The sequence below is a fragment of the Scyliorhinus canicula genome, chromosome 7, assembly GCF_902713615.1.
Source record: "Scyliorhinus canicula chromosome 7, sScyCan1.1, whole genome shotgun sequence".
NCBI lineage: Eukaryota > Metazoa > Chordata > Chondrichthyes > Carcharhiniformes > Scyliorhinidae > Scyliorhinus > Scyliorhinus canicula.
The window spans coordinates 21,895,059-21,921,294 of NC_052152.1; the positions used below are offsets into that span (position 1 = coordinate 21,895,059).

General features: G+C 47.1%; 1 protein-coding gene across 5 annotated transcripts in view; it reads right to left on the bottom strand.

Annotated features, from left to right (window-relative positions):
* The window catches only part of erg (ETS transcription factor ERG), a 311,232-nt gene that overhangs the window by 78,703 nt on the left and 206,293 nt on the right, over positions 1 to 26,236 (bottom strand). For 4 of the 5 annotated variants that reach the window (XM_038801502.1, XM_038801499.1, XM_038801501.1 and 1 more), the window contains one exon: positions 5,226 to 5,443. The exons of the other annotated variant lie outside the window; for it this stretch is intronic. In XM_038801502.1, the coding sequence (XP_038657430.1) occupies positions 5,226 to 5,443 (218 nt within the window). The remainder of the gene's footprint in view (positions 1 to 5,225; positions 5,444 to 26,236) is intronic. 5 annotated transcript variants of the gene reach the window in all.

Below are 26,236 nucleotides of genomic sequence, written 5' to 3' on the forward strand. Positions count from 1 at the left end.
ACACTTCAATTGAACCTGCCTTCACCACACTTCCAGCCAGTGCATTCCAGACACGAGCCACTCAATGTGTGAAAAAGAAATGGGACTGGATTCTCCGCTGCCGAGATTCTCCTTTACACCGGCAGCGCACCCACGCCCGGGGATTTCCCAACGGTATGGGGCCGCCCACAATGGGAAAACTGGTGTGGCGGGACAGAGAATCCCACCCATGCTTCTTATACAAATCACTTTAAATCTGTGCCCTCTTGTTCTTGATTCCTTTACGGGAGAGGAATAGTGGGCAGGATTCTCCAATCCTGGGGCTAAGTGTTGGCCCCTAGGATCAGTGATCCTGCGCTGCACAGGGGGTCAGCATGGCGCTGGAGAACCTCACGCTGCTCCAGCTGCTGATACGGGCATCAGGACGGGCGCCGCGGGTCCGCGCATGCGCGCCACGGCCGGTGCAAGTCCACACATGCCCGTGGGTTGCCGTCTCCACGCTGACCCCGAAGCAACATGGCAGAGACCTACAGGGTCCCGGCGCGGAGGAATATAGGCCCCCACCAGGATACGCCCGCCTGCTGATCGGTAGGCCCCGATCGTGGGTCAGGCCACCGTGTAGGCCCCCCAATCCCCGGAGTCGGATCCCCCCTCCGCCGCATCAGGCCATGCCCTGCAGGATGAACGCCGAGGTTCCGCCGGGTAGGACCACACAAAAACGACGCCAGCGGGACTCGGCGGGCACTCGGCCCATCGTGTGGGGAGAATCGCCCGGGGGGCCGTGTTGAGCGAACCCCGACCAGCGCCGCACGGACCAGAGAATTGCCGGACTGGCGTCGGAGCGGCGACGCATGATTCACGCCGCCCCACCTCCCCCCTCCCCCCGGCGATTGTCCGACCCGTAGCGGGGTCGGAGAATCCTGCCTAGTATCTCCCTATCTACTCTGTCTAGTCCCCTCACGATTTTCAATATCTCCTCTTAGCCTTCTTATCTCCAAGGAGAACAGTCCCAACTTCTCCAATCGCTCCTCATAACTCAAGTTTCACATCCTTGGAACCATTCTTCAAAACCTCTTTTGCGTCTCTCCTGTTTACCTGCAAAAATGCACTTCAAGAGTTAACATTTGGTTGTGGTGCTTTTTGGGACATGCTATGGATGTGAAAGGTGCTACATAAATGTCATACTCATCTTTATCAATTGACGGATACAATGTAGAATGTAAAAACATATTACAGAGTAATTCTTTTCAGCCAAGAATTTGCAAGGGTTTTCTGTCTCAGGAACACAGTGTGATGAATGAAGTCACGTTCAAATGTATCATTGAGGAATGGTACAAGAGAGGGAAAAGTCATACTAACGTCCAGAAGAATATTTGTTCTTTTCCCCGCTCATTCTACGATTGGAGCGCAAATATGCAATCACAATGCAGAATTCTCTCGCTCAACTACTTTGCTGCAATGAAAGTGTATGAACAATTTTAGATGTTCCTTTACTTCATCAGCTGTTCCATTTTATGTACAGTAGCAGTTGATAAAATGCAAACCTACTGTGGCATCTTAAAAGAAATGCACCACTGTGAAGATGAGATGGGTGCTTTGTCCAAACTAAAATCATTTCAAATATATATCATGAAATTTAGATCAATAATGTATCAAATATCCTTCAAAACCTTCTCACTCTCCTGTCTTTGGCCTGCCTTGCACCTCATCTCTCTGTGTCCACTGCTTTTTCTGCTGAAGTACATTTACACATTCCTTTTCTCCAGTGAGCCCAACTTAAACTCAATCTGTTAGTGGCATCTAAAGGTGACAGCATTGCACTGGAAGTGCTGTGAATCGTCTGGCTCGATCCGATCTCCAAATACGCAAAGGATTTGCCAAATACATCTTCAAGATGTCACCGCTTTCAACTTGGTGATCATTCATTTCCTATTTTACAGGGTTATTGGTGCCAAGGCTCTCTTTTTAGCTTTCCCACTTTTCCTTTATTATCTTGTGGTTTTGAAACGTGGTTTGGCAGGATTCTGACTACCTGGCGATGAGTACAAGGGACTGATCTCATGAAAGGTTCAAAAGAATTTTGACCGATGAACCGCCAGGTGAACTTCAAAGGTGGGTTTCTGCTTTGTCGCCTTTTCAGCCTTTTCGCCTTTCACGTAAACAGCCACATTTCAATTTTTCTCTCACTCATAGAGTGGTTCGCAAACTTGGGAAAGATAAGACAATGCAACTTCCCACACCCCCTCCAATCCCCTGCAGACAGCTGCTACCAGTTAGCCTCCAGCCCCGACCCCCTTCCTGTCAGACAGACGCTCCCTTGCAGCCTCTCCCCCCCCCCCCCCCAACCACACACACCATCCCACCCCAACACAACAGACAGACACTTCCTTACAGCCTCTTCCCCCCCCCCCCTCCACCACACACCATCCCACCCCAACACAACAGACAGACACTTCCTTACAGCCTCTCCCCCCCCACCACACACACCATCCCACCCCAACACAACAGACAGACACTTCCTTACAGCCTCTCCCCTCCCCCCACCACACACACCATCCCACCCCAACACAACAGACAGACACTTCCTTACAGCCTCTTCCCCCCCTCCACCACACACACCATCCCACCCCAACACAACAGACAGACACTTCCTTACAGCCTCTCCCCCCCCACCACCACACACACCACCCCACCTCACCACACCAGACAGACACTTCCTTACAGCCTCTCCCCCCCCCCCCCACCACACACACCACCCCACCCCACACCAGACAGACGTTTCCATACAGACTCTTCCCCCCCCCCCCCCCCCCCCACCACACACACACCCTTCCTCACCCCACCACACCAGACAGACGCTCCGGTTCAGAACCGCTCTCACCCCCTCTCCCACCCCACAGGATCCCTCAGCACTGCCACTCCGGTGCTGAGGTGCCAGGCTGAGCAACGCCACTCACCTTCCCACTGCTCACCGCTCCTCCAATCACAGATTATTCCACTCGCGAGACTATCAACAGCATACGTGGGCGGGAAATTGCCTGTGATTGGAGGAGCAATTCTGTTCCATAGCCACTGATCATCTTTCCCTCCCAAACCACAATTCCGTTAATGAGTCTGGACCAAGTGTTGGTTAACGGGTCATTCGGAGGAGATAACATTGATTCTGTCGCTTTGCTGCACTCCCATCTATACAGTTACCTACAGGACCCATTGGATGACCTACTCCTGCACCTATTTTCTATGTTTCTATGACAATCGAGGTTGGAATTTAAGCTGGTTTTTGTGTTCCCATCGCCATCCAACTGACACCAAGGTGCAGAAGCCATTCAGCAAAAATCAATACCCAAGGTGAGATATGAACATGCAGCACTGGCAATTGAACAGGGCACTCTCTGAGTTTGCTACAGGACTGGGGTTATGCAGGAGACAGTGTAATTCCTATCTGAGCCATCAGAATAAGAGAGCTACCCTGTTCTGGGTTTGTCATCTGTGCTGGTAGCAGTTGTCCATGTCACTGAGCGTTTGAGAATTACAGCATTCAAAACTCTCCTATCCTATGGAATGTCCTCTCGAACAATCTCATTTCACTGGCTCCTTGGGCACGGTGATTTCAAAACCTTCTTTCTCAGCTACACCACCCTCCATCGTTTTTCTCCTCCCGATCTCTGTAAACTCTGTCATAATATACATTTATGTATATAATGGAGTGCAGACAGGCAGTGATTGACACACAGGATGACCAGTAAGCACACATAACAGAGCAGCCTATCACCAGACAGGACACGACCACTATAAAGCCAGAGGGCACCAGTTTTCCCGCTCTCTCGGGACCCAGCCTCTGAGACAGTCAGAACTCGTGAGCTAGCCAGTGCAAACCCCATGTGGTAGCTAGTAAGTCTGGTCAGGCTAGTATCAGGTCTCCAGTCAAGTCAGCATAGTGTTTACCCACAGTTAAACATGTATCATAGTTACGAGGTTAAATACAATTGTGTTGCATCTTATCAAGTGTTGGAGGTCTGTCTCTCGCTACACTGCATCAAGTGCAGCCCACATCGACCCAGCCTGCCCAACACATCAATCTCCTCCAGTTCACACCTTCTCACCAACACTAGCCTCCTTTTGATCCTCCTCACATCCTCTCACTATCACTGATCGTTTTAGAATTTGAAAAAGTTTTAGAATTATAAGTATTCTGAGCTGCTGTAAACTGCTTATGGGATTTCCCATTGAAGCCACCAACCTCGCCAGGAAACCCACGGGCAAGGGGCACCGGTGGCGGAATCAGAGAATCTCAACAACAATAGAATTTTGGACCATAATTGCACCACTCAGCAAGGAAAGCAAGATCTGGCATAAACTTTCCTTCACTTTTCATTGTAATGCTTGAAAATCTTAAATTATCCAAATCAGAGGAACACGTTTTCAAGGACTGGACTCAAATAAGTTTTCTATATTTGAGATCCAGTCTGATTGGTCGTGCAATCAAGCTTTGGTGATTGGGAAGCCATAAACCCTTCATTTATTCCAGTTGATAAAAAAATATAAAGAAAAGAATTGGGGAATTGTTCATTAAAGAGGTTGCATTGTTGAACTATTGGTTAGTTGGAAGGTTTCGATTATTAATCTCACTTCCTGTCTCTTGCAAAAATGGTTTAATTATCTTCCAGCAATATTTGCACATTTTCACACTAATATTCCCACATTTTGCTGCTTGTCCAGATGGGGAACTTCAGTGAGGAGGGATGGAATCATTTACATTTCAAGAGCCTAATGTCAGTGTGAAGCACAGTCATCGAATTGTACAGCAATGAGCAGGACATTCACTCCATCCTGCCATTGATAGCAATTAGTTTCACTCTCCCACTGGCTTTCAGCACAGCCCTGAAAACATTTTCTTATTAATTCAATAGACTGCCTCAACCGTTAATCTTGATTCCGACTTTTGCACACTAATCTTCCTTTTTCCGCCTCCTGAGTGAGACAGCCAATTTAAGGCAGCATTAAAATCAATTGGCATTGTGGACCATGCTCACTAGAGGAGAGTGACCAAACTCATTTCTGCAGGACCTTTGTATTTGGCAGTTAGAAAGACTTCCATCACATCAATCAATGGTTGGCTTCAAATACCATCCCCAGAAGTGAAAGACGTGTCTAATTCTATAATATCAGAAATTCTAGAAACTTCTTATCTGGTGCATGGTGTCAAAGTTGCAGCTTCAATCACGTCGCCGGCACAAGATCATTACCTGGATCCATTGACCTGGTTAGGATTGTATTCCATTTTGATGGCCACTCTCGTCGGTGGCTGTGTCAACCACTCTTGTTGAGGAACACGTGGACTAATCTTTGAGGTCTGCCCATAGTCACTTGACGAAGAAGCTGTCATTTCTGTTTTTGTTAGGTGTGGTGTTCCGTAGGCACACTCAAATAAGGACTGGTCTTCGCTGACTACTGATAATGCTTCCTGTGGGAAAGAAAGGTATGCAGGTCAAATTGACAGCCTATTTTAGGACTTCAATTTGTGACTAAACCTTTGAACTATCATTTTCTTCCTTAGTTTAGCACTTTATGATGATGTAATATTAAAGATTCATAAAGGAAACTTAATGCTATTTCACTTCCATTGGTAAACTCCAGTGATTGGTCAACTCAAATTTGGTAATGCAAAAGGGCCAACTTTAAATGATCAGTATTAAGTTGCACTTTTATGTTGATGATTGGGAGCAATTCATGGAGTTCCTGAGGTTCAATAGGTATTTGTGGCTATGTCAGTTTGAGTGAATGGCGGCACAGTGGCGCAGTGGCTAGCACAGCTGCCTCATGGCACCAACGACCTGGATCGATATCGGCCCCGGGTCACTGTCCATGTGGAGTTTGCCCATTTTTCCCGTGTCTGTGTGGGTCTTACCCCCATAACCCAAAGATGTGCAAGGAAGGTAGATTGGTTACGCTAAATTGCCCCTTAGTTGGAAAAAAAAAGAATTGGGTACTCTTAATTTATTAAATGAATAATGTCACATTGAGTGTGAAATTTAGACATTCCCTCAATTATCAATTTGTTCAGCAACACTGCTCCATTTCTGTTCACCTTTCTTCCCCACCATGGATTCTATGGCCGGGATTCTCCGACCCGGCGCCGGGTTGGAGAAGCCCCAGGGGGGCCGTGTGAATCGCGCCCCGCTGCCCCGACGCCGGCTTCTCCATTCCCTGGGGGCCTACTTTACTCCACGCCGGACCCTGTAGGGCTCCGCCATATTGCCCCGGGGGCCAGCGTGGAGAAGGGAACCCCAGCGTCTGTGCAGGAATACGCCAACCGTTCCGCGCATGCGTGGACTTGCGCGGGCCATTCCCCGCCGGCTGGAGTTGCAGAGACGTCTCCGGTGGCGCCGGTTTTCACGCCGGCGAGGGAGACATAGCCCCATTATTAGAGAATCCCGCCCCTATGTCTGCTCCAAGAATTAAACTCAGAGGTAAGTGGTTGTAACCTCAATTAACTTGCTCACTGATTTTTCTGCACTATCTCTGCCTCTCTTAACAGACAACTCAGTTGAGTTCAGAAAATTGCTGTGTTCGGAATCCTCAGAACCAGCATCCTGTCAATCTCTTGTACTACACATAAGGAACAAATAATCTCAGAAGTCAATCTGGTCTCTAGACCTCTTAGACAGTAGGTATAGAGTCACGTTTAACATTGAACAGGCTCTGGTTTCCTGAACTAAGTTCATTGACCTGAAACTGTTAAACTCTGTTTCTCTCTCCACAGATGCTACCTGACCTGCTGAGTATTTCTCGCACTTTCCATTTCTATTTCTGGTTTCTTTGTCTGGAGAATGATGTGTGGCATGGCGTAAGGGGATAGCTAAAGATCTAAAGAAGTATAAGAAAATGCTCTTAAACTCCTTCTCCAGCTACTATGAGCATGTGATAATGCCCATTGGAAAATGTTAGCTATCACTATTCATTCAGGATTAGATATCCTTCAGGCAAGAGTAATAGCAGTAACTTATCTGCAAAATTATTGAACAAAATGATACAAAGGAAAATGGGAGTTCATTACATTATCACCTGTCTCCATAAATGTTATTTTACAGCAGTAAATAGCACTACATACATAGGTGTTAATTTAACAAATCTGATTATACTCTGAAGAGCACATCGCAAAATACTGTTTGGTAGCAAAACAATCATTACAGTATAATTCAGGCAACAGCTTGTTACCATTGAGATCAGTTTAGAATGTAGCTTTTTCAAAGCCAGACTTTGTACAAGAAGCTGTAGTGTTTCACCAAAGAAATTATAAGACATATATTAAGTGTAAATATTGGTTGGATTGGTTATGGGAAGGGTTAATAAAGGAAGGGTCATCACAGGGTTAATGCAGGACTAAATACAGCATCACCCACACAGTTCAGTAAGAGTGCACATGAACCCCGCTTAGGAGTTAGTCTAGTGTTGGACAATGCTGTGTGCACAAGCAAGCACGGAGACAGCTCGTAACTTGAATCCTTTGCTGTATATACATGCATAGATTCGCGTAGTTAATGAATACATAACAGTTAACCTACTTACGACTATGAAGGCTTCATTAAGACCTAACAAATGGTGTCCAACACCCGAGAACAGAACAACCAGAATAATTGTTTGTGATTTTTGTGATAACGATATTAAGCGCAAACAATGCAATGGTGTTTTTACAACCCAGGACTGTGTTTCAGGTCAAATTAGATCACTACATCCTTGTATTGTAAAAAGGTTTCCCAAATGTTCCCCAACAAAGTTTGAAAACCATTTGGAGTTGTTAACATGTGGCACCCTAACAGGGGAACCTCAACGAATAAAGTTGATTAGGATATTCTAAAAGCAATTGACAGATTCCCCAGACCAACAGAAGTGGGGATGGTGTTAGGGTAAGATGGAACTGCAAGTGACCAGTGCAGATCATGAACATGATTGTGGCACAGAATCTAGAGCGCATTGACAGAATGACTACAGAGACTGAAGGACTATTTAATATTCAGACCTTCGTGTAAAATCCCCAATTTTAATTGTCCTGCCATTGGCAGCTGTGCCTTCAGCTGCCAAGATCCTAAGGCCTGGAATTCCTTCCCTAAATATTTCCCCTTTCCACCTCCCTTTCCTCCTTTAAGACGTGTTTAAAACCTACCTGATGTGCCATCAATTGCACGAGAGACGAGTTGCTTTACAAAAGTTAGGCTTTAATAAACTAGAACTTAGCCCTGCGGTTGTCTACAATAAAATGGACGACCGCCGGGCGTTTGACTATTTATACCTCGGCAAGGAGGTGTGGTTAACTCAGCCAATCGGTCGAGAGGCACATGACCGACCAGGGCCAATGGTAAGCCGGTGTTCTGCCCCAATGGCAGACAGGTATGCAAATCATATCACCACACTACCTCTTTGACTGAGCTGTTTGTCACTTGGCCTAATATCTCCTTCCCTAACTTAATGCCAAAATTTGTTTGATAACACTCCTGTGAAGGTGCTGTTGGATCTTTTACTGTTGTTAACAGTGCTCCAGACATACAACTTTCTGTTATAAATTACACCCTCCCATTCAGTATCGGTGGTCTACTGAATGAAATCATTTCTTTCTGTCCCAGAAGAGTGTGAAATATTACACCTAATTCCCACCTTGTTTTCAATAAGTAGGCCGGAATGGAAAATCTGTTGTGGAACAAAATTTATCAAATGCAGCAACCAACTGTGGCCAAGATCATTCAATTTGCCAATTCTCTCCACCAACGTTCCTGTTAACAATAAAACAGCAAGATCTCCCACTGTGAAGGAGAACAGAGCAGAACTATGAATCAAATTGTTTTGTCTGAGTGTTCCTTATAGAGTTACATTGGGGGGTGGGATTTTCCGGGAATCGGCGGGGCGGGCAGAAACGGTGCAGTGGAGTGGCAGGAACCACTCCGGTGTCGGGCCGCCCAAAGGTGCGGAATCCTCCGCACCTTCAGAGGCTAGGCCAGCCCCGGAGTGATTTGCGCCCTGCCGGCCAGCGTGGAAGGCCTTTGGCGCAGTGCCAGCCGGGGACAAATGGACTCCGCCAGCCGGCCCGGGAGCGTCAGCAGCTGCTGACATCAGCATCGCACATGTGCAGGGGGTGTTCACCTTTGCACCGACCATCGTGGAGGCCTACACGGCTGACACAGAGAAATAGAGTGCCCCCACGGCACAGGCCCGCCCGCGGATTAGTGGGCCCCGATCGCGGGCCAGGCCACCGTGGTGGCACCCCACCCCCCCCCCCCCCCTGGGCCCCGAGGCCAGATCGCCCTGCGGTCCCCCCCAGGACCCCGGAGCCAGCCTGCGCTTCCAGGTTCCGTCGGTAAGGGCCCAACTCCAATTTACGCCTGCGAGACCTGCATAGAAAGGGCGGGACTTCGGCCCATCGCGGGCCGGAGAATTGCCGGGGGGAGCCCGCCGATCGGCGCAGCACCTTTCCTGTCCCCACCAAATCTCCGGCGCCGGAGAATTCGGCAGCCGGCGGGGGCGGGATTCATGCCCCCCCCGGCGATTCTCCGACCCGGCGGGGGGTCGGAGAATCCCGCACGGGATTTCTCATTGTAATGACCCCACGGGGGAAAAGTGAATCGCAACAATCTGTGAATTCCAACTACGGCGTTAAGAAGGACTTGCATTTATATAGCATCTTTCATTTTTTTTTTCTGTTATAAATGTAGAAGCCCCAATTCATTTTTTCCAATTAAGGGGCAATTTAGCATGGCCAATCCACCTACCTTATACATCTTTTGGGTGGTGGGGGCGTAACCCTCGCAAACATGGGGAGAATGTGCAAACTCCACACAGACAGTGACCCAGAGCCGGGATCGAACCTGGGACCTCGGCGCCGTGACTATAACACCTTTCATGGTCACTGTACATTCAAAGTGCTTTCCAGCTAAATAAGTCAACTTGAAGTGCAATTACTATTGTAATCTCGGAAGTGTGGCAGTCATTTTGCACACATCAAGCTTCCACAAACTGCAGCGTAATAAAGGCCAAATAACCTGTTCTTCCAATGGTGGTCAAAGAATAAATTTGGCTAACATGCCAGGGATAACTTCGCTGGTCTTTTTTGCTGACCTGCGAAGACAGAGTAAGATGCAGTCTGGCAGTCTGGCAGTGCAGCAGCTCCTCAGTACTGCATTGGAGTGTCAGCCTTGATTTTTCATGATTTAGTCCTGAAGTGGGTCTTCTGATTCAGAGGCAGCAATGCTATCAATTGAGCCTCAATCAGTATTGGGTACCCTGGGCTCTCCCACCTTCGGGCAATATTTTGTACTATCCAGTTAAGTGCTAGTTATCCCCGATCCTGAAACAATTATGCCTCACAACACAATCAGTGCCCAGGCAAACTCAGATCTTCCATACCTAAACTTTGGATCGTAGTTTTTTATTTATCAAGGAGGCAGGCCTTTATGCTCCAATATCATTTTATAAGATCCAATTTATGATGTAGAGGTGCTTTTGAAAAGTTTTCAAAGCATATTTATTTTTTTTTAAATAAACTTAAAATGACATTTGAGATTTTGAATTTATTTATCTTTGTAGAGTGTGGAATAGACTCACTGCTAAAAAAAAACTGATGTTGTGCCAGTTAAAACCATTCACATAGATAAAGCCTCTGCCTGCCGCATTCTAATTTAATTTTTAAGAAATCCTTCAACCTGAATATTCATTGCAATCAAGCAAAACTGCAGATTATTTACCCAATCCGACATCTTCACAATTGAACACAGCCAGGCTTCCTTCCAATGATAACAACTCCTACCCAATCCAGACTCCAGGAGTATCGAATCTATCATATTCCATTTCAGTCTAGAATGATTCTATAAAATACCTTGACTTCTATTACCAAGCAGATGTTCGTCCTATTTTAAAAGAAGCTAACCATTAACTGCTATTGTTTGGGATATAAGTCTATAAAATATGCTGCCCTTTAGTCTTTAAGTTAATAGCCTCGATATTCTTCGTCTGTTAATGCAGTGACAGTGAAAGGGATGTACATCTAATGCCTGCCAACACTTTGAAAAACTGGGATAATGTTCCTCCTCAATTGTTGGGTGGAATTCTCCCATTTTGAGACTAAATCCCATGGTGACGGGGGCGGGGGGGGGGGGGGGGGGGGGGGGGGGGGGGACGTGGTGTGGAATTTTCTGAACAAATAGCAACGTGTCATTTTCAACAGAAGAATCGGTGCAATTCCGGCCCCATTGCCACGATCCACTCTGCAATTTTCAAGCATTTTGGAAAAATTAATTTCCCACATGAAAAGTGCCATGACTGAAACGTGAAGCATCTGATTCATCCACCCTGGACCATCTGAGCATTTCAATCAAGGGGCTGCTGCATTTAAACGGCTCCACAGCACTTGCTGTCATTCAAGCCAAAAAAGCCTGCACCTCGATTCTCAGAAGGGGCCCTCAGCCATTTGCTGGATGCTATGGAGGAGAGGCGGACAATAATATACCCGTGTTCCAGTAGGATGCCCTCCAGCAAGGTGGCAAATCCCACTTGGGAGGTGGTCGCAGAACTGGTCAATGCCAACAGCCTGGGTGAGCGTTCAGTGTATGAAAAAAATTAATGACTTATGCCAATCAGCCAGGGTAAGTGCCCTCGGTCTCCTCTCTGCACTATAACCTTCCATCACACCCCAGAATGTCACCTCGATCCCACCACCTTGCAGGGCCCCAGCACCCGACCACCAAGCAGCATCCTCAACCCTCCCTCCCCCCGCCTCAGCATTCATTATGGCAGCTGTGCTTAAGCACAGTGCCCACACGTGCCAGGTATCAACCTTTGACCTGCCAGGCATCCAGCTCACATTATCCCCATTTGTGGTCCTGCAGGAAAACATCACCCACAACTGCCACGAGTGAGAGAAGATGGATGGTCGGATGCCCGAATGTGGATTCTTCTCCATTCAAGAAGAGAGCCCTGGAGTCACAGGAGAGGGCCGGGGATGGGCCTGCTCTGAGAATGGGGTGAGCCTGTGGCAGAAAAGTGAGCAGCCATTGAAATGAAAAAAACGAAATGAAAATCGCTTATTGTCACAAGTAGGCTTCAAATGAAGTTACTGTGAAAAGCCCCTAGTTGCCACATTCCAGCGCCTGTTCGGGGAGGCTGGTACGGGAATTGAACCGTGCTGCTGGCCTGCCTTGGTCTGCTTTCAAAGCCAGCGAATTAGCCCTGTGCTAAACAGCCCCTATCCAGGATGAACCTTCATCCAGGTGACGAGTCTCAAGTGAGCTCTATGTCATCCAAACCCTTGACCAGGCCTTGTACTAAAACCATGTCCCTTGCCTTGCAGCAACATCAATTAAAGAGCCTGGGGCGTCCACCAGCATTACCCCACCGCCCACCCTCGACACCACCTGAGAGGAGATCTCCTGGAGAAGGACAGGACAGAGGCATCACAGCTGTCACCAGTGCAGAGATACACACATCGGTGGGTGAACATAGAAGTCAGGCTTCTGAGTCACTATCTGGTGAGAATGACACAGCTTCTGATGCACATCAGGTGGAGGCATTAATGTCCGTGGGGTTGGATAGTTGGGGATTTGTTGGGTCCCAGGGCTCCGCTGAACATCAGCCAGGTGTCATGCCTCTGGACACGTTCATCCCTCAGTTCTGGAGATGCAAAGGCAGAGCCGTGAATACTAGGAGGGAGTGTCAGCGACTATTAAGTGAGGCTGAATAGAGGAGTCTCAAAGCCTTCTGTTGCAGGATATATTGCTAGAAATGCATGGCACCCAGGCCAACACTGCATAGGTGGTGTTTGTGGTGGAAAGCCTGGGGCAAGACTGCAGATCCATGACTGCTGAACTCTGAGGCATGGCTCAGTCCCTGATCACCATGGCTGAAGGGTTCAACACCATGGTGCAGACAATGGTGGGCCTCCTGGACTGACAAAGTCAGATGATGTTGAGGTTTCTGGAGCTCACTCCAGCTGCTCCTCCATCCCATGGAGGAAACCGGGGGGCCCAAGAGCACCAGGAGGGATGGAGATCCACTGGAGCACATCCTGAGGCCTTCTACCCAGGATACCCCAGGAGAGCCCAGCCAATCTGAGTCCTCCTTCCTGAGACCAGCATAACTCAGGCACTCAGTGGGCCAAACAGGGTAACGCGGCAACACCAGTGCCACCCTCCAGGTCCCAGCCCTCCAGAGGACGCCCACCAAGTATACCTCAGGCAACAGGGCATGGAAGGCAACAGGTTGCCTCCACCTCAGATGTGCATCCTGGGAACACATCAAGAAGTAATGGGAGGGTTCACAAGGCTAAAGAGTTGTAGGGGCTCAGTGTGCACACGGATGAGTTTAGGCACAGGTAGTTGGGGGGTAATGATAACTTGTTAAATCTGCACTTGACACTTAATTAAGTGGTATTGTTGCTCACCACATTAAAGCCTTCCATTTCTGAACCCTCCTCCCATTGGCAGTGCGCTCCTCCCATTAGAACAAATTCTTTCCACTGGCCCTTAATGTCAGGCAGAAGGCTTGACCCACTCATTGCAAATGTTTCATTTGCAGTATTGGACTCAGACATGAATCCCAGACCCTCACCCCTAATCCTCCTCTGGAGCCAAAGGAAAAGGATAGTAGGGCAGGACCTCACTCACACATGAGCCAGAGGGTCGGCGTGCTGGCTTCAGACAGACTGGAGTCAGACATAAGCAATAGCTAAGGAGCATCACAGACCATTCCTCACAGCAAGTCAACATCACCCGCCTGTACTGACTGGACAGGCACTCCAAGACATCCCAGCCCCAGCACTTTGATGATGTAGATATCTGTATGTAACCTTCAACCCTTGGTCGCAGAGGGGCCATGATATCCTGGGGGGGGGGGGGGGGGGGGGGGGGATGTTGAGCTGTGACACAATATGTTGGCGCTAGTCCACAGAGTGGGAGGCGATGAGAGGCGATCAGACCCTAATCCTTAGATTTTGAAAGGCAGGGGGCAGGATTCTCCCGTACCCGGCGGGGCGGGGGGTCCCGGCAGGATGGAGTGGCGTGAACCACTCCAGCGTCAGGCTGCCCCAAAGGTGTGGAATCCTCCGCACCTTCAGGGGCTAGGCCCGCCCCAGAGTGGTTGGCGCCCCGCCGGCCGGCTGGGATAGGGGCTTGGCGGCAGGCCAACATGTGCCGAAGGGCCTCCGCCGGCCGATGCGTGTCGGCGCATGCGCGGGAGCGCCAGCGCATACTGGCGTCATCCCCGCGCAAGCGCGGGAAGGTTTCGTTTCCGCATCGGCCATCGCGGAGGACCACAGTGGTCGATGCAGAGGAGTAGAAGGCGAAATTCTCCGCTCCCGTGAAAAATCGGGAAGGACGTCGTGAACTCGGCCGAGTTTCACGACGGCCTCGGAGGCCGCTCCTCTTACCTTATTCACCCCCACCCGGGGGGCTAGGACAGGCGCTCCGTAACTCTCGGCCGCCGGGCGGCGCGCTGAGAGTGACGCGACGGCGGCACCTATGTGACATCAGCTGTGCATGCGCAGGTTGGGCGGCTCCAACCCGCACGAGCGACTGACGTCACGACGGCTGACGGCTCAAACCCGCGCATGCGCGGTTGCCGTCTTCCCCTCTGCTGCCCCGCAAGACGTGGCGGCTTGATCTTGCAGGGCGGCGGAGGGGAAAGAGTGCGTCCCTTTGAGACTCCGGCCCGATGATCGGTGGGCACCGATTGCGGGCCAGTCTTCTCCTGAGCACGGCCGTGGTGCTCACTCCCCTCTCCGCCCCCACAAGCTTCAATCCAGCTTTTGGCGCCATGTTCACGACGGCAGCGGCCAGGTATGGTTGCCGCCGTCGTGAACCGGTCGCGAACGGCAGGACGCTCGGCCCATCCGGTCCGGAGAATCGGCAGTCGCCGTGAAAAACGGCGAGCGCCGATTCTTCCGAGCGGGGAGTGGGAGAATCGCGGGGGGCGCCAGGGGGCGTGTCATGAGTTGCCCGGCCCTCCCACGATTCTCCCACCCGGCGTGGGGAGCGGAGAATCGCACCCAGAGTGCCCCCACGGCACAGGCCTGCCCATGGATCGGTGGGCCCCGACCGCGGGCCAGGTGAGGGCACCTCCCGGGGCCAGTTCCCCCCCGCCACCCCCCAGGAACCCGGAGCCCGCCCGCGCCGCCAGGTCCCGCCAATAAGGGACCTACTCTGATTTACGCCGGTGGGACCAGCTACAGACGGGCGGAACTTCGGCCCACCATGGGCCGGAGAATTCGGACGGCCCCGGCGCACATTCAGTCGCATCGGACCCCACCAAGGCGGGCGGCACAACTCACACCGGGCCGATTTTTGGGGGGGGGGGGGAAATTGGGAGGATGGCAGGGGCGTTACTCACGCCGACCCCCGGCGATTCTCCCACCCGGCGGGGGGATCAGAGAGTCCTGCCATTGAAGTATGTGTACATTTCTATTTTCCTTTTTAATTAAAGCAGGCACCCTTCCCCCAAAATAATGTCACGTTATGTTCCACGGTGGCACTGTGGAGAGCACTGCTGCCTCACAGCGCCAGGGACCCGGGTTCAATTCCGGCCTTGGGTTACTGTCTGTGTGCTGTTTGTGTGTTCTTCCCGTGTCAGTGTGAGTTTCCGCCGGGTGCTCTGGTTTCCTCCAGATGTGCAGATTCGGTGGATTGGCCATGTTAAAATTGTTCTTTAATGTCCAAAGATGTGCAGGTTAGGAGAGGTTATGGGGTAACGGGGATAGTGTGGGGGAGTGGTTCTTTACTCAGAGAGTAGTAAGGGCGTGGAATGCCCTGCCTGCAACAGTAGTGGACTCGACAACACTAAACGTATTCAAATGGTCATTGGATAGGCATATGGACGATAAGGGAATAGTGTAGAGGGACTTTAGAGGGGTTTCACAGGACGGCGCAACATCGAGGGCCGAAGGGCCTGTACTGCGCTGTAATGTTCTATGTTCTATGTTATTGATGTGTAACGACGCAGAGAGCTGCAGTTTGTTTCTGAAATTAATAAGCTGATTGACAATAATGGAAATTGGTTAAAACTAATTGCCCGTTTTAACAATTGCCTGATTTAAGTGGTGGAGACTGCATTAGTGATGTGGAAATGTCTGCTCTTCAAAGTGTTCTGCTTTCTGAGGTAAAGACCTGAATTGCACAAGGCTATTTCACAAAGTAATACTCCTGCAATATGTTTTGTAAACACTTACAAGAAAATGTGTGTGGAAATCAAGGCACAACTTAGAATCTCCTACTCTTTCTTCCAAAACTATTCCTTTTACAAACTTCCAGCATTCAGAAACCAAGCTTCAGGCACTAATGCATAACCTAATTTGCCTTCCAACCGATTATTTTCAGCCTAGGTTGCATCCTTCACCAGGTTTCACAATGTAAAAGAATGGGAGAATTTCCTTCAGATTATTATGGACCTTTATCACTGGGATTCTTCCTGCTCTGTTTCTGAACCCTGGGCAAGGATATTAACAAATGTCAGCAGCAACTTATCTTTATAAAACGCATCAAAGATAAAGAAAGTAAACCACTTCATCAATAGCCATAAGGACAAGGATACTCAGGGAACAATTCGGAGTGACAGAGAATTTGGTTCAAAAGGAGTTTGCTTTTATTCATTCAAGGGATCTGGGCTTCACTGACTAGGCCAGCATTTATTGCCTGCCCCTAATTGCCCTTGAGAAAGGCAGAGGTGGCCAGAGAGACAGAGATATCAAACAAGGGCATTCCAGACAGTGCGAGCAATCAGCCAAAAGCTTTTTCACATCATCCAGCTAAACACATCATTCTGTTCCAATACTAAATTTATGACAAATTCATTCCTCCTGTCAAACCGTGTTGAGTTATTGTACGTTTAGCACCATGACTTCTAAGATGACACTCCACTTTTTTCTGATGTGGCGGAAATACATCAGTCTCAAAGGCATCTCTAGCACGTGGGTCAAAACTGTGCAGGTAAAAGGCTTGGGAGGTTGAATGGCCTGCTCCGATTTCTAACTTCTGAAAGAGGAAAAGCTGTTTTTAGACAGTGCATTATCATATTTTCAAGATGGCTTTGGAAGTATGGTTATAGTCCCTCTGTGGGTAAACATGTCAGCCAATTTACACACAATGTGAACACAGTGCTGGTTCAGCTCATCCATAACAGGCAGCTTCCTCCATGAGCTGCACATGATGACACACAGAGCAGACAGAGTAAAATCTCACTGTTGGTGATCATTCTCCTCCATGGTCTGAAGGCAAGGGTCAAGGTGCTTTGGACTGCGGGAGGACAGCGGAGCACCCGGAGGAAACCCATGCAGACACGGGAGAACGTGTAAACTCCACAGTCACCCAAGGCTCGATTCGAACCCGGGTCCCTGGTGCTGTGAGGCAACAGTGCTAACCACCGCCATGGTGTCACTCTTGCCACCGTTCCTTCCAAAGTATACTACTGGAAGATCATGGAACAGTTAGCTTGAAAACAAAGACAAGCTGCAATCAGTCTGCTCTCAGACTTCAGTGAATATTGTTTCATAACAATCCCTAAGAGGGATATAACCTTCACAGATTCTGATCATGCTTCAGTTAATCACTGATCTCAAGCAGTAAGCAAAAATTAAAAGTCTTCAAACAAGGGCTGAATTGTTGAAAATTGCTTAATTTTTTATAAACTTTAGCGTGGAAGATATTAGCGAGACACTAAATCTAAGTATTCGGTGTTAATTAGCTGCTGATTCAACTATCTTATCAACAAACTGCCGACCAAGTATCTTTTAAGTTTTTTTTAAGTTTAATTTCTCTTTCTGGGTTGTTGCTTTAAGGAAGCCAGGAATGAAATTGAAAGAACAACATTAGTACGGTGGCTCAAACCAACTGTATCATCCATTCCTTGCCTGAAAACCATTACGACCCATGTTTTGCAGAGAAATGGCTAATGAGGCATACTTGGAAGACCTTAAATTGCATTATGTGCCTGTATATACAAGAATTAGCACTACAATCCATGTTGATAGAGAGAGCAAGTAAGAGAATCAGGGTTAAACATTGTAGCACTCTCTATGAACCATATTTCTTGCAATTTAGTTTCCTACTGAGACAACATAGAAGAACATAGAACACACAGTGCAGAAGGAGGACATTCGGCCCATCGAGTCTGCACCGACCCACTTCAGCCATCACTTCCACCCTACCCCCGTAACCCAATAACCTCTCCTAACCTTTTTTTGGTCACTAAGGGAAATTTATCATGGCCAATCCACCAAACCTGCACGTCTTTGGACTGTGGGAGGAAACCGGATCACCCAGAGGAAACCCATGCAGACACGGGGCGAACGTGCAGACTTCGCACAGACAGTGATCCAGCGGGGAATCGAACCTGGCGCTGTGAGGCCACAGTGCTAATCACTTGTGCTACTGTGCTGCCCCCATGAGACTATGAGATTAACTTTATAAAAATGTGTTCATGGCGTAAGGGTTCTTCCTTTTCATTCCCTGATGAAAATGAAAAAATGAAAATTGCTTATTGTCACGAGTAGGCTTCAATGAAGATACTGTGAAAAGCCCCTAGTTGCCACATTCCGGCGCCTGTGCAGGGAGGCTGGTACAGGGATTGAACCGTGCTGCTGGCCTGCCTTGGTCTGCTTTAAAAGCCAGCGATTTATCCCAGTGTGCTAAACCAGCCTTTCCTTTTTTGCTATTTTCACTTTTGATCCATGGGTGCATAATGGACAAGCAGCAGAGAGAATAAGGGATTCAAATGAATTGGCCAAAAGGCCGTATTCTGCAAGGTAAAAAGGGGGTGATTGGACCCTGCCTGAGTGGACTGATGTTCAGAGACCCAAGGAGCTCAGTTTAAATCCAGGAAACTCAGGGTAAGGACCTGCTCTCTCTCCCCCTCATGTTTTCTCCAGAAATTCTGTGACCTGCTGTATTTCTGAAACTGCAGTGACCTGAATGAATCTACAATGGAATCATTATAGGCTACAAACAGAGACATGGATCTGAAAGCTTACTTTGAATGACAGTCTGCTTAACAACAATTATCTGAAACAAAGACTCTTTTTTCTTTTACTTGTGATTTTCACCCCTCTCCTCCCCTCTGTGTTTGTCTGTCTTATGTGTATATGTGTGTGTGTGTGGGTGTGTGTGTGTAGAGATTGGAGGGGGGGGGCAAGTTAAAGTGGGGGATTAGGAATCAAATAATAGTTAACCTGTTGCATTGGCTGAAAATGTCATTATAGTTCTTGTTATAAATAAAAAGTAATTGTGTTTAAACGTACAAACCTGGTAACTGTAATTATTGGGCTGCCAAGTGCCAAAGACTTTGTGCATTTTTCTAAGAATAAATTGGTTAATTCAGTTGTATTGCAACTCCGTGCTAAGTGGGACTGCAATTGACCGTGCCCTGGCCCAGGGTGTTATAACAATGGGTATAAAAGAGTTTAAGATCCTGGTTGGATGCTTCAACAGCTTGATCTTCTCTCATGATTTGTAACCAGATCAGAATATATATATTTTTAAATATAGCCAACCATGCACTGATAACGTCAGCTGTTATGCGTTAGATTATCTACACAAGTTAAGTACTGACCTTTCATTGCCACAGATGATGTGGCAGTTTTTAACAATACACATCAAAGAAACAGGGGGCTAGAATAGAAATTAGCAGGTGATAATTCATTATTAATTCGCCACATTTTGAAACACAAGTAATTTGACACACATTCCAGTGGAAAGTAAATGTCAGGTTTTCATAATGTCAATGTCTTTCGCTTGTCCTCGAGAGGGAGTTGTTTTTATTTTATTAACGTTACTGACATCCCAGCAAAATCTTTAACACTGACAGATCGTAAAACCTAAATATTAATGGAAAAAATGTATTCTCAAAGAATTCTATTAAACAATAAAATACAATTATTCACGGTCAGCAAAAGTCGATCCACTCACCAAATGAATACAAGCTAACCTTCAGTCAGATGGTTTGAGAATCAAGAATTTCTTATCTATATTTTTTGGTTCTGGCTTTGACTTAAACAAATGAAAGAAAAGTGTCAAAACAAATGCATTAATATTCATAACAGATTGGTCAATGGCTTATGAATTAGCTTCCGTAGAGCGAGCAGCAGGAACTGGACACAATATTGGGTCGGCCTTAATTGGGTACATGTTGGCGATGGTGGTCTGCGCCCCTACTCAGGTATTGGTTTGCCTTGCTGTGCCCGATGCTGTCAGAACTTTCATCACATAACCTCCACAACCCCTCCCTTCAGCCATTGGTTGACCAAAAACATTCATCCTTGTGACGTCCTACATTCCTCTGCCAATTTAAAAGCAAAAAGACTCATTGCCCAATTGGATGATGTTGACTGTCAGCCAAACAATCTTTCTTCCCCATTTTCAATATTTTTGAAAATGAAAATCGCTTATTGTCACGAGTAGGCTACAAATGAAGTTACTGTGAAAAGCCCCTAGTCGCCACATTCCGGCATCTGTTCGGGGAGGCTGTTACGGGAATTGAACCGTGCTGCTGGCCTGCTTGGTCTGCTTTCAAAGCCAGCAATTTAGCCCAGTGAGCTAAACAGCCCCAATATTTTCAAATCTGCTAAAGAGAAATGTTCGAAGAAAATGTCAAAAAAACCCAATCTTTCTTGATGTCCTGATGATTTTTCTCCAGCGTTGTACATAGCTGGGCCCCGGAGATTGCTCTTCACTTCCTGGAGACTCCAGGCCAATCCTGGAGGGTTGGGAACCCTAAAACTGGCAGCCTCTTGGACCTACGGTTCATTGTTAAGAAACAAATTTGTTATGGTCCTGACCCGAGTTTCATCATATCCTCTTCCAAATTATTCAGGAGCTGAAAATTGTGCAACTTCTTTACCTCCTTCAACCCAACCACATATGACAGACCTTAAAACCCACAACCTCTTTGTTCCCCTTATCCTCCACTCTTTCAAATCTGGCTGGTATTGCACATTGTTGACTCTACACACCCTGAGCAATAATGAGCTTGACCTTTCACTTGGGCTTGTTTAAAAATCTCATTGAATTCTTGGTGGCCAACCGTCTATTTTCTATTATGGTGAGATTGAGATATTCTGATTAACCATTTGGTGCGCTATATTTTTTTTAAACGATATTGTAAAAAGTAAGCTTACATTAACACTGCAATGAAGTTACTGTGAAAAGCCCCTAGTAGACACATTCCGGTGCCTGTCCGGGTACACAGAGGGAAAATTGTGGACTAGTTTTCTCCCATTACTATGGTCTTGCATGGATAAGATGAGCAATATTGTAAAAACTGTACATATCTGCAAATCACATTTTACTTTTCAAAAGAATGAGTAAGCTTACTGTTTTAAAATGCATCTTTGTGTGGCGGGGTGTGCTGCAGGTGAGCAAAACGCTCCTATCTACGTCACTCAGGAATGTCACCATTAATTCAACTACAACTAATCATTTGTAAAATGGTCACCTAACAACATGACATTGGAGGTTGCACAAGTGGATGAATTTTCTGACTAAGTGTCTGGTTCTATTATACTGTTGATGAGTTTTAATCCTCAAAGATTCTCTTGGGCTAAATTAAAAGCAAAATACTGTGTGTGCTGGTGATCTTAAATACAAACTGAAAATGCTGGAAAAGCTCAGCGGGTCTGGAGAGAGAAATAGAGGTTTTAAAAAAAAATTCAAGTACCAAATTCAGTTTGTCCAATTAAGGGGCAATTTAGCGTGGCCAATCCACCTACACTGCACATCTTTGTGGGTTGTGGGGGCGAAACCCACGCAAACACGGGGAGAATGTGCAAACTCCGCACGGACAGTGACCCAGAGCCGGGATCGAACCTGGGACCTTGGGTGCCATGAGGCAGCAAGGCTAACCTCGGCGCCACCCTGCTGCCTGAGAGAAATGGAATTAACGTTTCAGGTCCATGTGACTCTTCTTTGGACCTGATTGAGGTTGAAATGCGATGGATGAGTTTTATGTTGGCCTGAGATGGGGCAGTTGGAGCAAAAGGGAATATCAGCAGTGGGTCAGAAGGTAGGGGAGACCAAATACCAAAGAAATGAAAAAATGAAAATGAAATGAAATGAAAATCGCTTATTGTCACGAGTAGGCTTCAATGAAGTTACTGTGAAAAGCCCCTAGTCACCACATTCCGGCGCCTGTCCGGGGAGGCTGGTATGTCAAAGAACAAAAGGCAATGGGAGTAGTAATGATACAAAGTAGTAAAGAAACAAAGCTCATGTCCAGGATAGGTGTTAATAGCAGAATAAAGGTCCACTCAGTCTGAAAGCAAAAACAAGATGCAGGCTTGTACTTAGCAAAAACAAAAGCAAAATACAGCAGAGTTTATGGTCTGGAGTAAAATTCAATGTTGAGTCCAGAAGGCTATAAAGTGCTTGATCAAACACAGACTGGTTGACTGCTTGCAGAACACATCTACTCAGTCTGCTAGCATGACACCAACCTTCCAGTCACTTGCCATTTCAATTTACCATTGCCCTTTTGCTCGTACTTCTGTCCTCAGCCTTCCACAATGTTACAGTGAAGCCCAGGGCAAGCTGGAGGAACAATGCCTCATCTACCGATCAGGCATTTGACAGCCTTCTGGAATCAGGTTAGAGGCATGCATTTTCACCCAGATGGAAATTCCAAATGGAGAGGTATCTCCATTCACCTGAGGAAGGAGCAGTGCTCCGAAAGCTCGTGTTTAAAACAAACCGGTTGGACTTTAACCTGGTGTTGTAAGACTTCTTACCAAATATTTCTAGAACAGAAGTATTTGTTTCCATAAGCAGTTAAATACTGAAGTTATTTAAAAGTCATTTTTGTGGGATGCGGGCTTTGCTGGCTGTGCCAGTATTTATTGCCCATCCCCAGTTGCCCTTCGGAAGGTGGGGGTGAGCTACCTTCTTGAACCGCTGCAGTTCCTGAGATGTACATACACCCACAGTACTATGTGAAATGGTTGTTTTCATGAGAGATTAGTTGAAAAAATTTCAATGTATTTATTCTTATTATCAGTGAGAGTGTTTTTTGCAAATAGTGACAGCATCTATAGATGCATAACTTTGTTTTATGTCAGGATGGTTTCTGAGGTTTGCTCATGATTGAGATTAGGTGAATTTACATGGGGGGGGGGGTGGAGTAAGGACAAAGGCTGGTGATAGGGACAGGTGTTGGCATGAGTTGACATTGTGGGTCTATGGGTTATAAATGGCCATGTAAATGTGTGGGGGCATGTGTTGGCATTGGATATATAAAGGGCATGGGGTAGTAGAGGGTATAAGGTGGCATAGGAGTATGAGAAATCACAGGGTGTGGGCAGAGTGGCATAGGTTAAAGTGGCAGATATGAGAGAACCATGGAGGTGGGCCATGAGACTGTGAGAGAAAACCAGAGCACCCAGAGGTAACCGACGAAGACATTGGGAGAATGTACATACTCAGCACAGACAGTTACCCAAGGTCAGAATTGAACCTCGGTCCCTGACGCTGTGAGGCAGCAGTGCTAACCACTGTGCCACTGTGCTGCCCCAAGCACTTTTGCAAGCTCTGGTCTCTATCTTGTTTTTTCTTTCAAACTGAAATGATCTTTATTCTGCTATTAATACCTACTGTTGACCTATGCTTTGTTTCTTTACCACATCCATTATCACTCCCTTTGCCTTTTGTTCCATGACAAGGCTATAGCCAAGTGCAGGAAAATGGGAATAGAATATTTGGGTGGTTGTCTTTGACTGGTGTAGATGTGAAGGACTGAAGGGCCTTTTCTATGCTATAGACCTCTATAACTCTGATGTCTTTGGTATTTAATTTTCCCTGTTCTCTAATCCATCCTTGACCATGCCTTTTGTTCCATCTGATCTCCTCTCTTTCAATAGTATAAAACCCATTAGACTCAATGTTAACTCTGCTCTTCTCTCTACAAATGCTGCCATGTCTGCTGAATTTTTCCAGAACTTTGTTTTCATTCCTTCGTGGACCATTTTGATAGAACTTCCATTTGAAGAGTTATAGTTACGCGATATTAAAGTTTGCTACATTTCAAATACAGTTTAATTTATTACAGATTCTCTTTATGCTTAAAGCCAGCCCTCTCTTAACCATTCAAGCTTTATTGACCTTGAATAATTTTTGGTTCATTTATTTTTTTTATATACTGTTACCATGCAAACACATTTCCTTTCCACCTCATCCAAACCCCCAAGAAAACAGCAGGAAGAGCAAGTGAGAAACTTGAAAACAAATCACTTCCACAGAACAATAAGCAGCAAACAGTAGAAAAGAAAACTACCACCGTCAGGGGACTTGGGGAGTTGATGGTTAGGTCAGAAATGTTAACCTCCCTCACAGGACGTTTGGAGCACAATTGTAATGTAAATGATGCTGACACAAGGCCCTGTTTGTTTGGAACTGAGCATTACCAGCTCTTTATCAAATGTGTGTTACAAAGATTTACATTTTAATATTCCTCACGATATATATATATTTGTTCTAGTGCCTCGGACTGCTGAGCAGGATACAAGGAAAAAACTTGTTGTCAAGTTTTCTCTCTGCTTAACCTTTTCCTCTATCTCCAACTTATTGGTTTTCTCTATTTTCTCCATTTACCATGGTCTTTGCTCTTCTAAACTTAAACTTCTTCCGCTACTGACCTGAACAGTAATTACCATTCCACCAAAAGCAGCAAATCCAGTTTTTGGCCATCTATATGGCCACTTGTGGGGCCTTGCCATTTTTGGCTACTGTGCTTATCCACATTGCAGCAAAAATTATGCTCAAGATTAATTTATTGGCTATGAAGCACTTCAGGACATCCTTATTTTCAAACAATTAACAATTAGTTTCTACCTGTTGCGGAATGTTAAACATTAAGGGGATGTTTGTCTCACAATGAACAAAGTAACTGAATCACTGGGCCTGAATTTAACCGGGGGCTAGTTTTCTGGTGGGCGTATTTTGCAAATCGCCTGTTGCAAAGCACAAAAGGAGGCCTGAAGGTAATCAAAGTGCCAGGCCTCACTTACAGTGCTGCCAGCTGACTGCCCGCCTATTCTGGGCAGGATGACAACGAGGAGTGGAGTAAGTGAGCAGTCCAGCAACCAAGTACATTCACAGAGCTAACTTGCCAGGCAGTCCCATTGGCGACCTGTGTAAGTATGCTTTTTTGCCAATCTACTTTGTTTTTAAATGTATTTCATTCCAAATATATTCAAAAATACGAAATCATAAATAATCTGGGGAACATTCTCCCCAACTCACAGTCTGTACAGCACAGATCCCAGGGGTACGCCACAGGACACTGGCTTCCAGGCACTAAAGCCAAGCCGCCTGTCATCACCCTCTGTCTCCTACAGCTAAGCCAATTTTGAATCCACCTTATCAAATTACCCTGTATGCCGTGTGCATTTGCTTTCTTTATATACTTCCCAGGTGGGACCTTGTCAAAAGTTTTGTCAAATTCTTCTGAACTCCTTGAAATAGTCCAGTACCTCTCCCTTTGAACTCTCAACAACTTTTCCAAATATTTCCAACAAGATTGAACACAGTGGGTCTAATCTAACCAGATGGAACAGAAGCACATAGCAAGCGCATTTAGCCGTGTGTTTCCCAGCGCTCGCTGCGTCGAGAAACATCCTTTTATCTAACATCCATCCGGTTAGATACGCCCTCAGCAGGGAATGCGCGCCCGTGCTTTCTGCACTGAGGAGCCCCACTCACCATACATCCTCAGTGCAGCGAGAGATCATGGTGTCCCGATTTCTCGCATCCCGACGCAACACCTGGACATCCACCCTCCCCCACCCACTCCACAACTCACTATAACGGGGCCCTCTGGTCACACCTCCCACACCCATGCAGTGCAACCCCTGGCCCGATCACCGCCTCACAAAAAATGCCAGGCTGGCATGTTGGCAGTGTACCTGCCATCTGGTAGTGCCAACTAGGCACCATGGCAATTTCAGGCTGTCACTCAGGTGGCACTACCAGGGTGCCAAGCTGGCAGTGCCAGGGTGCCATACTGCCCAGAGGGCAGGGTGCCATACTGCCCAGAGGGCAGGGTGCCATACTGCCCAGAGGGCATGCACCTGAGGCTTCTAATCCCTGAGAGACCTCCATAAGTGCCATTCCATCTGACCCCGGTTTGTAGAGACCAGCACTGAATGGCACTTGCCCGAGGTCTTCAAGTCAAAGCGGATAGATCCTAAAGCCTTGGTTACCTCAGGGAGTGGTATATTAGAGTGAGACACTGGGCGGGCTTCACATCA